The sequence below is a fragment of the Sus scrofa genome, chromosome 9 (assembly GCF_054392235.1).
Source record: "Sus scrofa isolate SSC_HxYL_T2T_F1_AM1 chromosome 9, Sscrofa_HxYL_maternal_Yorkshire_Landrace_v2.0, whole genome shotgun sequence".
Classification (NCBI taxonomy): Eukaryota; Metazoa; Chordata; class Mammalia; order Artiodactyla; family Suidae; genus Sus; species Sus scrofa.
In genome coordinates this window covers 22,660,570-22,673,732 of record NC_139391.1, presented here as the reverse complement: position 1 = coordinate 22,673,732, position 13,163 = coordinate 22,660,570, and the positions used below count along the sequence as shown (strand labels likewise).

At 37.2% G+C, this 13,163-nt stretch overlaps 1 protein-coding gene across 26 annotated transcripts in view; it reads left to right on the top strand.

Annotated features, from left to right (window-relative positions):
• The window catches only part of NOX4 (NADPH oxidase 4), a 148,530-nt gene extending 137,997 nt beyond the window's left edge, over positions 1–10,533 (top strand). For 25 of the 26 annotated variants that reach the window (XR_014814878.1, XR_014814876.1, XR_014814877.1 and 22 more), the window contains one exon: positions 8,360–10,533. Coding sequence is in view for 21 of the 26 variants with exons in the window: in XM_084975630.1 (XP_084831756.1) it covers positions 8,360–8,480 (121 nt within the window). In the remaining 5 variants the exon portion in view is untranslated. The remainder of the gene's footprint in view (positions 1–8,359) is intronic. The other variant, XR_014814875.1, reaches the window with a different exon arrangement.
• The last annotated feature ends 2,630 nt before the right edge of the window (positions 10,534–13,163 follow it).

The window sequence follows — 13,163 nt, the reverse complement described above, 5'->3', positions numbered from 1 at the left end:
GTTTCTTCTGTGTTACAACGGGAACTCCACAGCTCTGGTTTTAATGGTTATCTAAGCTTTACTAAGTGTAAGAATTTATTTTCATACTCCTTTATTATTTTCTTCCTTCTGCCCACTTTGGATTTAATTAGTTCTTCTTTCACCAGCTCCTCAGTGTGAAACCATATGTAGGCCACTGATTTTTAAATCTTAGTTCTTTTCCAATAAAAATGCTTAATACTATAAATTTCCCTTTAAACACCACTTTAGATACATACCACAAATAGTGATACGTTTTGTTATCATTTTTATACAGGTCCAAATATTTTTAAATTTTCCATATGAATGACTGACTTTTTTTGACCCATTGGTTATTTAGAAGTATGTTGTTTAATATTCAGATATATGAGTATTTTACAGATATCTATTTGTTCTTGATTTCTAGTTCAAGTTGGCTTTAGGAAAGCATGCTCCCTGTGATTTCAATCCTTTAAAAGTTGTTACGACCTGTTATACTACCCAGAATATGGTCTGTATTGGTTCATGTTCCATGTGCATTCCAAAAGAATTTGTATTCCATTGTTTTGGGGTAGAATAGCCTATAAATATCAATCAGTTCCAATTGATTGATAGTGGTATTTAAGTCTTCTGTATACTTACTGATTTTCTGTCTACTTGTTCTATCAGTTACTTAGAGAGGCATGCTGAAATCACTAACTTTAATTCTAGATTTATCTGTCTGTACAGTCCTATCAGTTTTTGATACATGTATCTTGAAATTTGTAAGTTCTAGGCTTTAGTTGTAGTGTGTTTATATTACATCTTGTTATTACATTGAGTTCATTACAAAATGAACTCATGAATTACATTTTATTATTGGATTAAAAATACGGTTGGTTTTTTCAGCTTTACTGAGATATACCTGATATATAATCTTATGTAAGTTTAATGTGTACAGCTTAATGATTTGGTATGTATGTGTTGTAAAATGACTAACACAGTAAAAGTTAGTTGACATACCTGCAGAAGTTCCCACCAGGGCACAGCGGGTTAAGAATCTGACTGGAGTGGCTCCAGTCGCTGCAGAGGTGCACGTTCCACCCACCTGGTATAGTGAGTTAAGGATCTAGCGTTGCCACAGCTGGGGCATAGGTCGCAGCTGTGGCTTAGATTCAGTCCCTGGCCCAGGAACTGCCATATGCCATGGGTGTGACCATAAAAAAAAAAACACAAAAATGTACCTATCACCTTACATAATTATAAATTTTGGGTGTGTGTGGTGAGAGCTTTTAAGATCTGTTATCTTCCAAACTTTCAAATATACACTATAGTATTACAAACTGTAGTCACCATTGTGTGCATTACATCCTAGAACTTACTCCTTTTATAACTAAAAGTTTGTACTCCTTTATCAGTCTTTACTCATCCCCTACCTCCCCTGCCTGCCTCTCGAAACCTCTAATCTGCTCTCTGTTTCTATGAGTTTGGGTCTTTTAGATTCCACCTATGAGGGAGATCATACAGTATTTTTTGTCCTTTTGTCTAATTGATTTCACTAAACATGATGCCCTCAAGGGTCATCCATGTTGTTGCAAATGGCAGGATTTCTTTCTTTTTTGTGGCTGATTAATATTTCAGTGTGTGTGTGCATCTAAGTGTCTGTGTTGTGTCTGTATCATATCACATTATATTTTCCTTGTCCAGTCATCCATCTATGGACATTAAAGCTGTCTCCATGTCTTGACTATTCCAGATAATGCTGCAATAAACACAGGGGTGCAAGTAACACTTCAAGAGAGTGACTTCATTTCCTATGGATATATACACAGTGGAGGGATTGCTGGCTCCTATGATAGCTTTATTTTTAATTTTCTGAGGAACCTCTGCACTATTCTCCATACTGGCTGTCCCAATTTACTTTCCCACCAGTAGTGTACAAGGGTTTCCTTTTTTTCCCACCCCCTTGCCAATACTTACCTCTTGTCTTTTAATTTTTTAATTTTTAATTTTTTTTTATTTTTTGTCTTTTTGCCTTTTCTAGGGCCGCTCCCGCAGCATATGGACATTCCCAGGCTAGGGGTCCAATCGGAGCTGTAGCCGTCGGCCTACACCAGAGCCACAGCAATGCAGGATCCGAGCCGAGTCTTAAACCTACACCGCAGCTCATGGCAGTGCCGTATTCTTAACCTACTGAGCAAGGCCAGGGATCGAACCTGCAACCTCATGGTTCCTAGTCGGATTCATTAACCACTGCGCCATGACGGGAACTCCTACCTCTTGTCTTTTGGATGATAGTCGTTAACAGGTGTGAGGTGATAACTCACCATGGTTTGATTTGCATTTTCATGATAATTAATGATGTTGAACACCTTTTTCCATACCTGTCGGCCATTCGAATACCCTTTAAGGAAAAATATCTATTCAAATCTTTTGCCTATTTTTAATTGGATTATTATTTTTTATTGCCATATTGTTGAGTTATAATATTGTATTCCTTTCAGGTATACAACATAGGATTCAAATTTTTTGTAGATTATTCTCCACTTAAAAATATTATACAGACTTCCCATTGTGGCTTAGCAGGATATGAATCCGACACTGTCTCTGTGAGGATGTGGGTTGAATCCCTGGCTTCATTCAGTGGGTTAAGGATCCGAAGTTGCCACAAGCTGTAGCGTGAATCTTAGACACACCTTGGATCTGGTGTTGCCATGACTGTGGTGTATGCCTGGGAACTTCCATATGCCACAGGTATGGTGATAAAAAGAAAACATAAATAGATAAATAAATAATTAATAAAAATATTATACAACATTGACAGTATTCCCTGTGCTGTACAGTACATACTGGTAGCGCATTTATTTTATTCACACTAGTTTGGACCACTTAATCCCCTATCCCTGCCTTTCCCTTCCCCACTTCCCTTTCTCCACTGGTAACAACTGGTTTGTTTTCTATACCTGTGAGTATGTTTCTGTTTTGTTATACTATTCATTCATTTAACTTTTAGATTCCACATATAAGTAATAACACAGTATTTGTCTTTCTCCATCTTATTTCATTAAGCATAATACCCTCAAAATCCATCCATGTTGCTGAAGTAGCAAAATTTTCATTCTTTTTTATGGCTAGGTAATATTCCATTACATACATATACATATATGTAACCTTCTCTATCCATTCACCTGTTGATTAACACTTAGATTGCCTCTGTATATTTCCTATTGTAAATAATACTGCTGTGAACACTGAGATGCATGTGTCTTTTTTTTTCCAAAGGCAATAATTTGCATCTATTAACCTCAAACTCCCAGTCCATCCCCCTCTCTCTCCCCCTGGGCAACTGCAAGTCTGTTCTCCAAGTCCATGATTTTCTTTTCTGTGGAAAGGTTCATTTGTGCCATATATTAGATTCCAGATATAAGTGATATCATATGGTATTTGTCTTTCTCTTTCTGACTTCACTCAGTATGAGAGTCTCTAGTTCCATCCATGTTGCTGCAAAAGGCATTATTTTTGTTCTTTTTTATGGCCGAGTAGTATTCTATTGTGTATATATACCACATCTTCTTAATCCATTCATCTGTCAATAGAAATTTAGGTTGTTTCCACATCTTGGCTATTGTGAATAGTGCTGCAGTGAACATACAGGTGCATGTATCTTTCAAGGAAAGATTTGTCCAGATATATGCCCAAGAATGGGATTGCTGGGTCATATGGTAGTTCTATGTATAGTTTTCTAAGGTACCTTGATACAGTTTTCCATAGCGGTTGTACCAGTTTACATTCCTGCCAACAGTGCAAGAGGATTCCCTTTTCTCCACAACCTTTCCAGCATTTGTTATTTGTGGATTTATTAATGATGGCCCCTTCTGACTGGTGTGAAGTGGTACCTCATAGTAGTTTTGATTTGCACTTCTCAAATAATCAGTGATGTTGAGCATCATTTCATGTGCTTGTTGGCCATCTGTATATCTTCTTTGGAGAAATGTCTATTCAGGTCTTGGGCCCATTTTTCAATTGGGTTGTTGGCTTTTTTGCTGTTGAGTTGTGTAAGTTGTTTGTATATTTTAGAGATTAAGTACTTGTCAGTTGCATCATTTGAAACTATTTTCTCCCATTCTGTAAGTTGTCTTTTTGTTTTTGTTTTTTTTTATGGTTTCATTTGCTGTGAAAAATCTTGTCAGTTTGATTAGGTCCCATTGGCTTATTTTTGCTTTTATTTCTATGTTAAGGTATGTTCCCTTTATACCCACTTTGGTAAGGATTTTTATCATTAATCTTTTTGAATTGATGGTTTTTTTTTCTTCAGATATATACCCAGGAGTGGAATTGCTTGATCATATGGTCTATTTTTAGTTTTCTGAGGAACCTCCGTACTGTTTTCCACTATGGCTGCACCGATTCACATTCCCTCCAATGTGTATAAGGGTTCTCTTTTCTCCACATCGTTCTCAACATTTGTTGTTAGTATTCTTTTCGATGATAGTCGTTCCAGTAGGTTGGGGTGATATGTCATGTGATATTGATTTGCATTTCTCTGATGATTAGCGATGTTGAGCATCTTTTCACATGCCAGTTAGCCATCAGTATATCTTCTTGGGGAAAAGATCTATTCAGTTCTTCTGCCTATTTTTTTCTCATAAATTTTTTTTTTTTTTTTTTTTGCTTTTTAGGGCAACACCTGCGGCATATGGAGGTTTCCAGGCTAGGGGTCGAATCAGAGCTGTAGCTGCTGACCTATGCCGTAGCTACAGCAATGCAGGATCCAAGCTGCGTCTGCGACCTACACCGCAGCTCATGGCAATGCAGCATCCTTAACCCACTGAGCAAGGCCAGAGATTTAACCTGCAACCTCATGGTTCCTAGTCAGATTCATTACCGCTGCACCACAACAGGAACTCCCTTATGCCTGTTTTATTGTGTTGGGTTTTTTTTGATATTCAGTTGAATGAGCTGTTTATGTATTTTTAATATTAACCCTTTTTCAGTCATATAATTTGCATATATTTTTTCCTATTCAGTAGATTATCTTTTCATTTTGCCAGTGGTGTCCTTTGCTGTGCAAAAACTTTTAACTTTATTAGGTCCCACCTATTTCTTTTTACTTTTGTTTCCTTTGCCTTAGGATACAGATCCAAAAACATTACTATGATTTATGTCAAAGAATATTCTGCCTATTTTTTCTTCTAGAAGTCTTATGGTCTGACATTTCAGTCTTTAATCCATTTTGAGATTCTTTTTCTATGTGATGTGAAAAAAGATTCTAATCTCAGTCTTTTCACATGTAACCATTCAGTTTTCCCAGCAGAACAAACCAAATTCAACAATACATTAAAAAGAATGTACCAACACGATCAAGGGGGATTTATCTGAGGGATACAGGGACGGTTCAATATCTTCATGTCAACCAATGACTATGTTAGCAAATCGAAGAATAAAAATCATATGATTATCTCAGTAGATGCAGAAAAAGTTTGTGATAAAATTCAACATCCATTTACGACAAAAACTTTCCAAAAAGTGGGTATAGAGGGAACAAACTTCAACATTAAAAGGCCATATATGATAAGCCCACAGCTTATATCTTATTCAGTAGTCAAAAGCTGCAAACATTTCCTCTTTTTGGATTATTATTATTATTTATTTTTGCTATTGTTACATGAATTTATTATATATTTTTGATATTAACCCTTTATCAGATATGTAGTTTGCAAATATATTCTCCTATTCCTTAGCCTGCCTTTTCATTGCGTTGATTGTTTCTTTTGCTATGCAGAAGCTTTTTTTTTTTTGTCTTTTGTCTTTTTAGGCCACGCTTGCGGCATATGGAGATTCCCAGGCTAGGGGTTGAATTGGAGCTGCAGCTACCGGCCTACACCACAGCCACAGCAATGCAGGATGTTTAACCCACTGAGCAAGGCCAAGGATCAAACCTTTGTCCTCAGGGATACTAGTTGGGTTCGTTAACCACTGAGCCACAATGGGAACTTCTGCAGAAGCTTTTTAATTTGATGTAGTCCCACTTGTATATTTTTGGTTTTGTTGTTTATATTTTTGGTGTCCCATTCATGAAATCATAGCCAAGACCAGTGTCAAGAAGTTTTTATTACCTGTCTTTTTTCCCAAGATTTGATGCTTTAAGGTTTTATATTTAATTCTTGAGTTAATTTTTGTGAGTAGTGTGCAGTTCTAGTCTTTTGCATGTGAATATGCAATTTTCCTAGCATCATGTATTGAAGAGACTGTTTTTTCCTTATTAAGTATTCTTGGCTCCCATTGATTGAGTTTCAGTCCAGCAATTTACTGTTGCCTTTTATTTATCTCATTTGCTCTTTCCCTTTCTTTTTCTTTATTTACCTTCTTTTCAGTTATTTGTCATTCCATTTTTTTCTCTTCTAATACCATATTAGCCACATTTCTGTTTGTCTGACTTTAGTGATTAAAGGAATTGGTTCCCAAACTGCAGTCCTTGAACCAGCATTACCTGGGAACTGGTTAGAAAATTCTCATAGTTTATCTAAGATCTGATGAATTAGAGGCTCTGGGAATGGGGTCTTGCAATCTGTGGTCTATGAAGTCCCTTAGGTGATTCTGATGAAGCTGAAATTGGAGAAGCATTGCTCTAGGTTTACAGTGTATGCCATTAGCTTATCACAGTATACTTTAAATAATATTATACTAACTACCTCATGTACATTCATTCCCTCTGCTTCTCTTTGGCTCTTGTTCTTATTCATCTTTCTCCTTCCCCAAGTTCACTTGGTTTCCTCTCACACAGGAGACAATTAGTACTCAGCCAGAGACTTGGGGATGCTCTTCCGCAGAGCTCCGGAGCTTCTTTCTTTTGATATCTCCTCCTTTACATCTCCTGCTCTACAAGTTCTAGCTGCTTTGGCCTTCATGAACTCCATCCTCTTTAACTCAGTATGACCACCAGTCTTTGCGAATATCTCTCTATTCTGTGTTGCAGCCTATACATTGCCTTCAGGCAACAAGCGGAGATAGTTGCTGGACTCATCCTGTTTTTTCTTTTTTTCTTAGGGATCGCAGTTCTGCACTGCCTGTTGTCTAGCATCCGGAAATAGTTTTTTCACATATTATTTGTTTTCTCCTATTTTTTTTAATGCAAGAGGGTAAAATCAGTCTCTATACTCCATCATGGCTGCAGATAGTTTCTTTTGGGGGTCTTTGTTTCATTTTTCAAGATGAAAAGTTTCAATAAAACTTTTTTCAATATTTATTAAAATTTTGGTCCTCATTTAAATGGAGTCACTGTCTTCTTTTTCAGCACCAGTTATTCTCAGATAATGAGACATACAGTTTGTGCAAGACATGATAAGAATTATTAATCATTTTGATATCCTAGGAAATGCAATGCAAATCAACCTACTTTGGAGGAAATCAATGTGAAATGCTAGTCATTTCCTGGGAATTATTTATTCTGTTTGTTAGGGACATGTATAATGTATCTACTAAAATTTTATGCCATTGAATAATAAATCCTGCTTGACGTATGTTACAATTATTGCAGCACATAAATAAAAAAGAAAGTGTATCCAGATTCATATGCTTTTTGTTTCAGTATGGATATAAATTAGTCACTTAAAAATATCCCTTCAAACTGGTAATAGCTTTCCTTTCTTTTCTCTTATTCACCATGGCCATGAACATCCATGAGATCTTTAGGGGGGAAAAATGTCTGTAAAGCATCTAGTATGGAAAAGAATTAATATGGTCCAGGGTGGATGGACATCCATTCATATGTCAGGTGTGGAGCAATTGACATCTGTCAGTAGCTATTCTTGACTTGGTTTCTGCCCCCACCAATGACATGCAGACTGCTCACTCTGTCTGATAATATGTGCGTATATCTTTGAATTATCTTGATATTCTTTGAATTATCTTGATTTCTGGTATGAAAAGCAGGAGGCAAATAAACTATCTTCCTGGTGGCCATTTACATTTGGAAATGATTGGAAAATTATTTTCAACATGCAGAGCAGCAAGAAATTAATACAGCTCAGTGGGCAAGAACCCAACTAGTATCCTTGAGGATGCAGGTTTGATCCCTGGCCCTGCCCAGTGGGTTAAGGATCCGGTGTTGCTGTGGGCTGTGATGTAGGTCACAGATGTGGCTTGGATCTGGCATTGTGGTGGCTGTGGCATAGGCTGGCAACTGCAGCTCCGATACAACCCCTAGCCTGGGATATGCCGCAGGTGGGGCTGTAAAATGACAAAAAAAAAAAAAAAAAAAAGAAAGAAAGAAAGAAAGAAATTAACTTTGTTAATACCTTAAACATGCCCTTAAAGCGTACTTCGTGTCATGTTCTGCCTAATTTTCCACCTGACTTTCCATTTTCTCCCTTTCTCTTTCCAGGAAAACAGTTGGCGTTTTTTGCTGTGGACCAAATTCAATTTCTAAGACGCTTCATAAGCTAAGTAACCAAAACAATTCATATGGGACAAGATTTGAATACAATAAAGAATCTTTCAGCTGAAAACCTTTGAGATGAAGCAGGACTCTAAGGAAGGAATGAGTGCAATTTTTAAGCCTTTTTGAAATGCAGCTGAATCAAACAGCTGTGTCATGCCAAAGAATAGCAAGGCTTTCTTATTTATGATTATTTAAAATGGAAATGCAGAGAATGTGGCAAGATGACACATCACATTTTGTGTTTGATCTGGAAACCAAAGAGGCCCTGAAGAATAGTTGATGTGATTATTCACTTTTCACTGCTCAAATTAAAAGAAAACTATTAGATGCACACTGTTGATTTTTACGGCAGATTCAAGAACCCCTAGAGAGGAGCTGCACTTGCTCACTGTGAGGCTGATAGCCTTGGTCCTCTTTAAATTGTTTTTGGTTGAACAAATGCAAGATTGAACAAAATTAAAAATTCATTGAAACGCAGATTACATTTTCTACGTGAGTATAAACAGAGAAACTTTGATTTAGAAAAGCTCCAGGCAAATATATTAGATGTTTGAAAATACAGCACAGGACTCTGTATTGATACGGGTACTTTGTGTCAATATCTCATCTTGCTCACTACTGATGCTAATACCCCTCTACTGGGTATCTATCGCTTTTATGCACCATGAACCTTGTGCAGATGTTGATACATCTATTTTTTATATATTTCTTTCTTCTTTATTCCTGTGTCGTGGGAAATCTGCCCTCCCTTGGCATGTGTTAGACACAGTGATTCAATCAGTCCTCATCCCGAATGTATTTAATCAATTACTCTTGCTTTGTAATGAGGAAAATATCATTATCCTAAATTATAAAGGGACATATAGACTAGTTGCTTTTTTCCTTTTTCAGCATTTTGGCCTCTATTATTTTTATTTACAATTTTTTTCCCCAGTGCAGTTTAGCTTAGTGGTTGGCCTCTTAAGGTGCTTTTAGTTTGCACTTGGAAGACCCAACGGTGTTGTGTCTGTCAGTGGTCACTGACATATAAGTTCTCTCGCTTTTTGTCACACATGGGGTTATGCTGGAGGCATTGAAAACGGAGTCACATCTCTCTAGAGGAAACCTGTATTTTACTTTTTACACAAGAGGAAATACTTTATTGGTCATTGAAATTTATTTAAGTGTAGAATCAAGATTATTATTGTTGCACTGTCTTGTTATTCTGGATAAAGAATTGCTGAGTTTCAGGTCCCTGTTGGGACTGTGTGATCCTATTGGTTTTCACTCCGGGGCCATTATATTCTCAGCTCAGAGGAAAAATCCACTTCACTACCTTTTAAGAATTAAGGCATTTTCTTTTTACAATGTAGTGATTTTCTTTTGTGGACATCTATCAACTATCCAATATAGCACATTGCTGGGATCAGCAGCATAGCTTGTCTTGCCTTTGTTAAAATTGTGCATGATATAACATAACATGATAGATGCACCTGTCATTTTTTGCTCTGATTCACCAATAGCAATGGAGCATGTTAAACCATCTAACATTAAACGCCCATAAACATATTACTTACAGCTATTTCTTCCTTGCCCTGGAACTCTTTCTTCTTCTGTGGAAGGAAAGTGAGTCAGAAAAAGATACGGGAAATGTGCAATGTTCCTGCAGATTTAGCTCTGAAAGCATATTTAATAACCAGTACATCTTGGCAACCCTTTCTAAAATAAAACAATTTTTATAAAAAACACATAACAGAAAGAACTTAAAAAGGAACGAGTTAGTACAGGCTCGACATGCAATTTACTGACTCTTTACTAATTATAATTTATTATGTGATTATACTAATACACCTGATTTCAGTAAAACTGGTGGAAGATTTTTCCAGAAGATTGATCTTTCCAAGTAGCTTGGCTATGCTAGATGAGCCTCTTTGCTTATTTTAAATTCCAACTGATGTTCAAACATTCAGTGTTAACATAGGCAATTCTTGCTTCAGTAGGTAGGCATGAAACGCAGACTTCATCATACGTGTGTAAGAGAGCTTTTTGTTTCGTTTGGAGGGATTCTTTCTCCCGGGCTAATTCTTGTCAGTCAGACAGTAATTGTAATGGCAATAAATGTTAAAATTGAAATGGTAGCCTTGAAATCGCTATAAACTTACTTTACATTTGCAACAAATAAAGCAGGCAGAGTTTCTTCATAAGATGACCCGAGTTTAAGAAACTTATGTAACCTATTCAAGTGTGCACCAGCATGAGCAGACGTGGGGATTGGGGTTCTGGACTGTCAGTGTTGCTGGCTAGTGGCGTGACTATGGCAAATTGCTTCTCTCTCTGGGATTAAGATTTCTCATTTGGACTAGATCAGTAGTTATTAGTTCTTTTTAAATAATGTATCTTTGTGAGAACCTGACCAAAAATTAATATTATGACACATCTATAAAATATTACACACAGTTTTGGGGAACCCACAATCTCCAAAAGCAAAGACCCTTTTTTAAGAGCCTCTGAACAAAATCAACATCGCGATAGATTTTTTAAACCTGTGATTTTTCTCTGATTTTTTGGAAGAAACTCACTTTTAATAGTAGGTTTATACTAAAAAATGAACTATGTGGACAAAGGAAAGGAAATTCTGTTTATATGTTCCCAAACAGAGAACCCAATAGACTCTTCCATTCAGTTTTTTGTTCATTGGTTTGTTTTTTGGCCGCCCCAGCAGCCTATGGAACAGTACAGCAGGTAATGGATTTAAACTATAAGGCATTGTCAGAGAGGCTTGCTGGAAGCAAATAGGCCAGGGTTGTCTTCAATAAATAATGTTGGTACTAAAGAATGTTCATTATATTTAAGAGAAAAAAACTTTAAGAAAAAAGTTTTTTTTTTTTCTTTCCCCAATAAGGATGGTTAACTCAGCTGAACAGTGATTTTTCTAAACAAACAATGACACCCATTTGAAACTTCTGCTCATGATCAATAAATCCCTTTCCCTGTTCCTATCCAGTTACAGAAACATAAAATGCTGAAGTTTGGAGTCCTCTTATTTTACAGTTGAGGAATCTGAGGCCCAAAGGGAGATAGAAACTTCAAGTCATCCACTGAGGTTGTCACGATGTGGAAACTGGAGTCCAGCTTTTCTGATCTCTGCTATGAAAGTCACTTCCCCCCTCTCCCCGTGACATATACATCTAATAAGTCACATCTCTTAGTCTGAAATTCCCTTATAAACTTTCTTTAGTGCTAGGTGGAAAATAACACGGGAATGTTAATTCCAGATTCAGATACAGAAAACCACAGTCTTGGAGTCCCTGTCTTGGATACTAGTGGGGAAATGCACCCCACTAGTATCCATGAGAATGTGGGTTTTGATCCCTGGCTCCACTCAGTGGGTTGAAGATCCGGTATTGCCCCAGCTTCCACATAGTTCACAGGCAAGGCTTGGATCTGGCATTGCTATAGCTGTGATGTAGGCTGGCATCTACAGCTCCGATTCGACCCCTAGCCTGGGAACTTCCGTATGCTGCACTTGAGGCCCTAAAAAGGGAAAAAAGAAAAAAAAATCATCATCTTTTTTCCTGTATATTTTCTGATTCTAAATTTGTTAGTCCGTTTTGCTTATGAGAACCTATCTCCAGATAGCAGTTTTAAAATCTGACAATTGTGGTAGAGAGATTATGTCTTCTAGGAAGTTTTTAAGGAAATATACATAATACTAGAGTTTCTGGGAAATGTTAATGTTGTAATTTTAAATTTAAATTCATAGAAATCCTAACCTCACCGGCTTTCTAACCACCCAGGGAAATGTTGATATTAAAACAAACGACCCTTCTTCTCTACTGCGTGCCCCTAACATGCTTCTTGTTCCGGAGAAGAGAGTCAGCTTTTTTGTAAACTCATGAGACAGGAAATAAATGAAATCAAGCATAATGAGACCAGCATTTACTTCAACTCCCACAGAACCATGAGACCACGCCGTTTCCTTCTGTCTAAATCTCCCCTCCATTACCTCAACGTCTTTATTTCATTCTGTAGTATTCTCAAAGGACAGAGTTGCAAAAGCTGGCTAGAGGAGGTTTTCCAAAGAAAGAAGCAGATTTCCACTACGTGACAAAGAAGGGTCCATTAAGGCAGAAGAGAAAAAAGACCATGCGAATCACTTGAGGTCAGCAAGAGAGTTAAGCAATGTTGTTTTGGAACAGACATCAGTAATTTTTTTTGAAGCGAGTATACAGAATTTTAGTTTCTCCCATACAAACGTTTGATGTTCATAGATTCTAAAAAATAGATTTTTTAATTTTATTATAACACTGTAGCACTGTCCCTGGTCATCTAAACGCAGTGTTAAAGCTACAGTGTAAGAACTGGTAAGGGCAAGACGTGCTTCATGGGAGCAAAACCAGGAAGGAAAAAAGGGGAGTCAAAGAAAGAAACATTACTGAACAGATCAGGACACGTCAAGGCATTTTTTTTATAGCGGAGATGAAAATCCGCGGCAATACTAGCTAGTCCTCTGCGTGGGGCAAATGTGAAGAATGTAGTGTTTGTTTTTAGGAATCCTTTCACACTTTCACTGCTGCTAGAATGTTAGCAGAAGCTTTACTTTTGATCAGAATTCTGTCTGGCTTCTGTAAGAATTAGAGCTTTGATGAGCTGCTGCTTGACCTAGAGACAATCCCAACATTTAGATGAGAACCAGAACCACGGAAATGTTCCAGTATATGTGGCCATAAAGAGGGGGAGGCCGCCATGCATTGCTTCAACCGCAGAT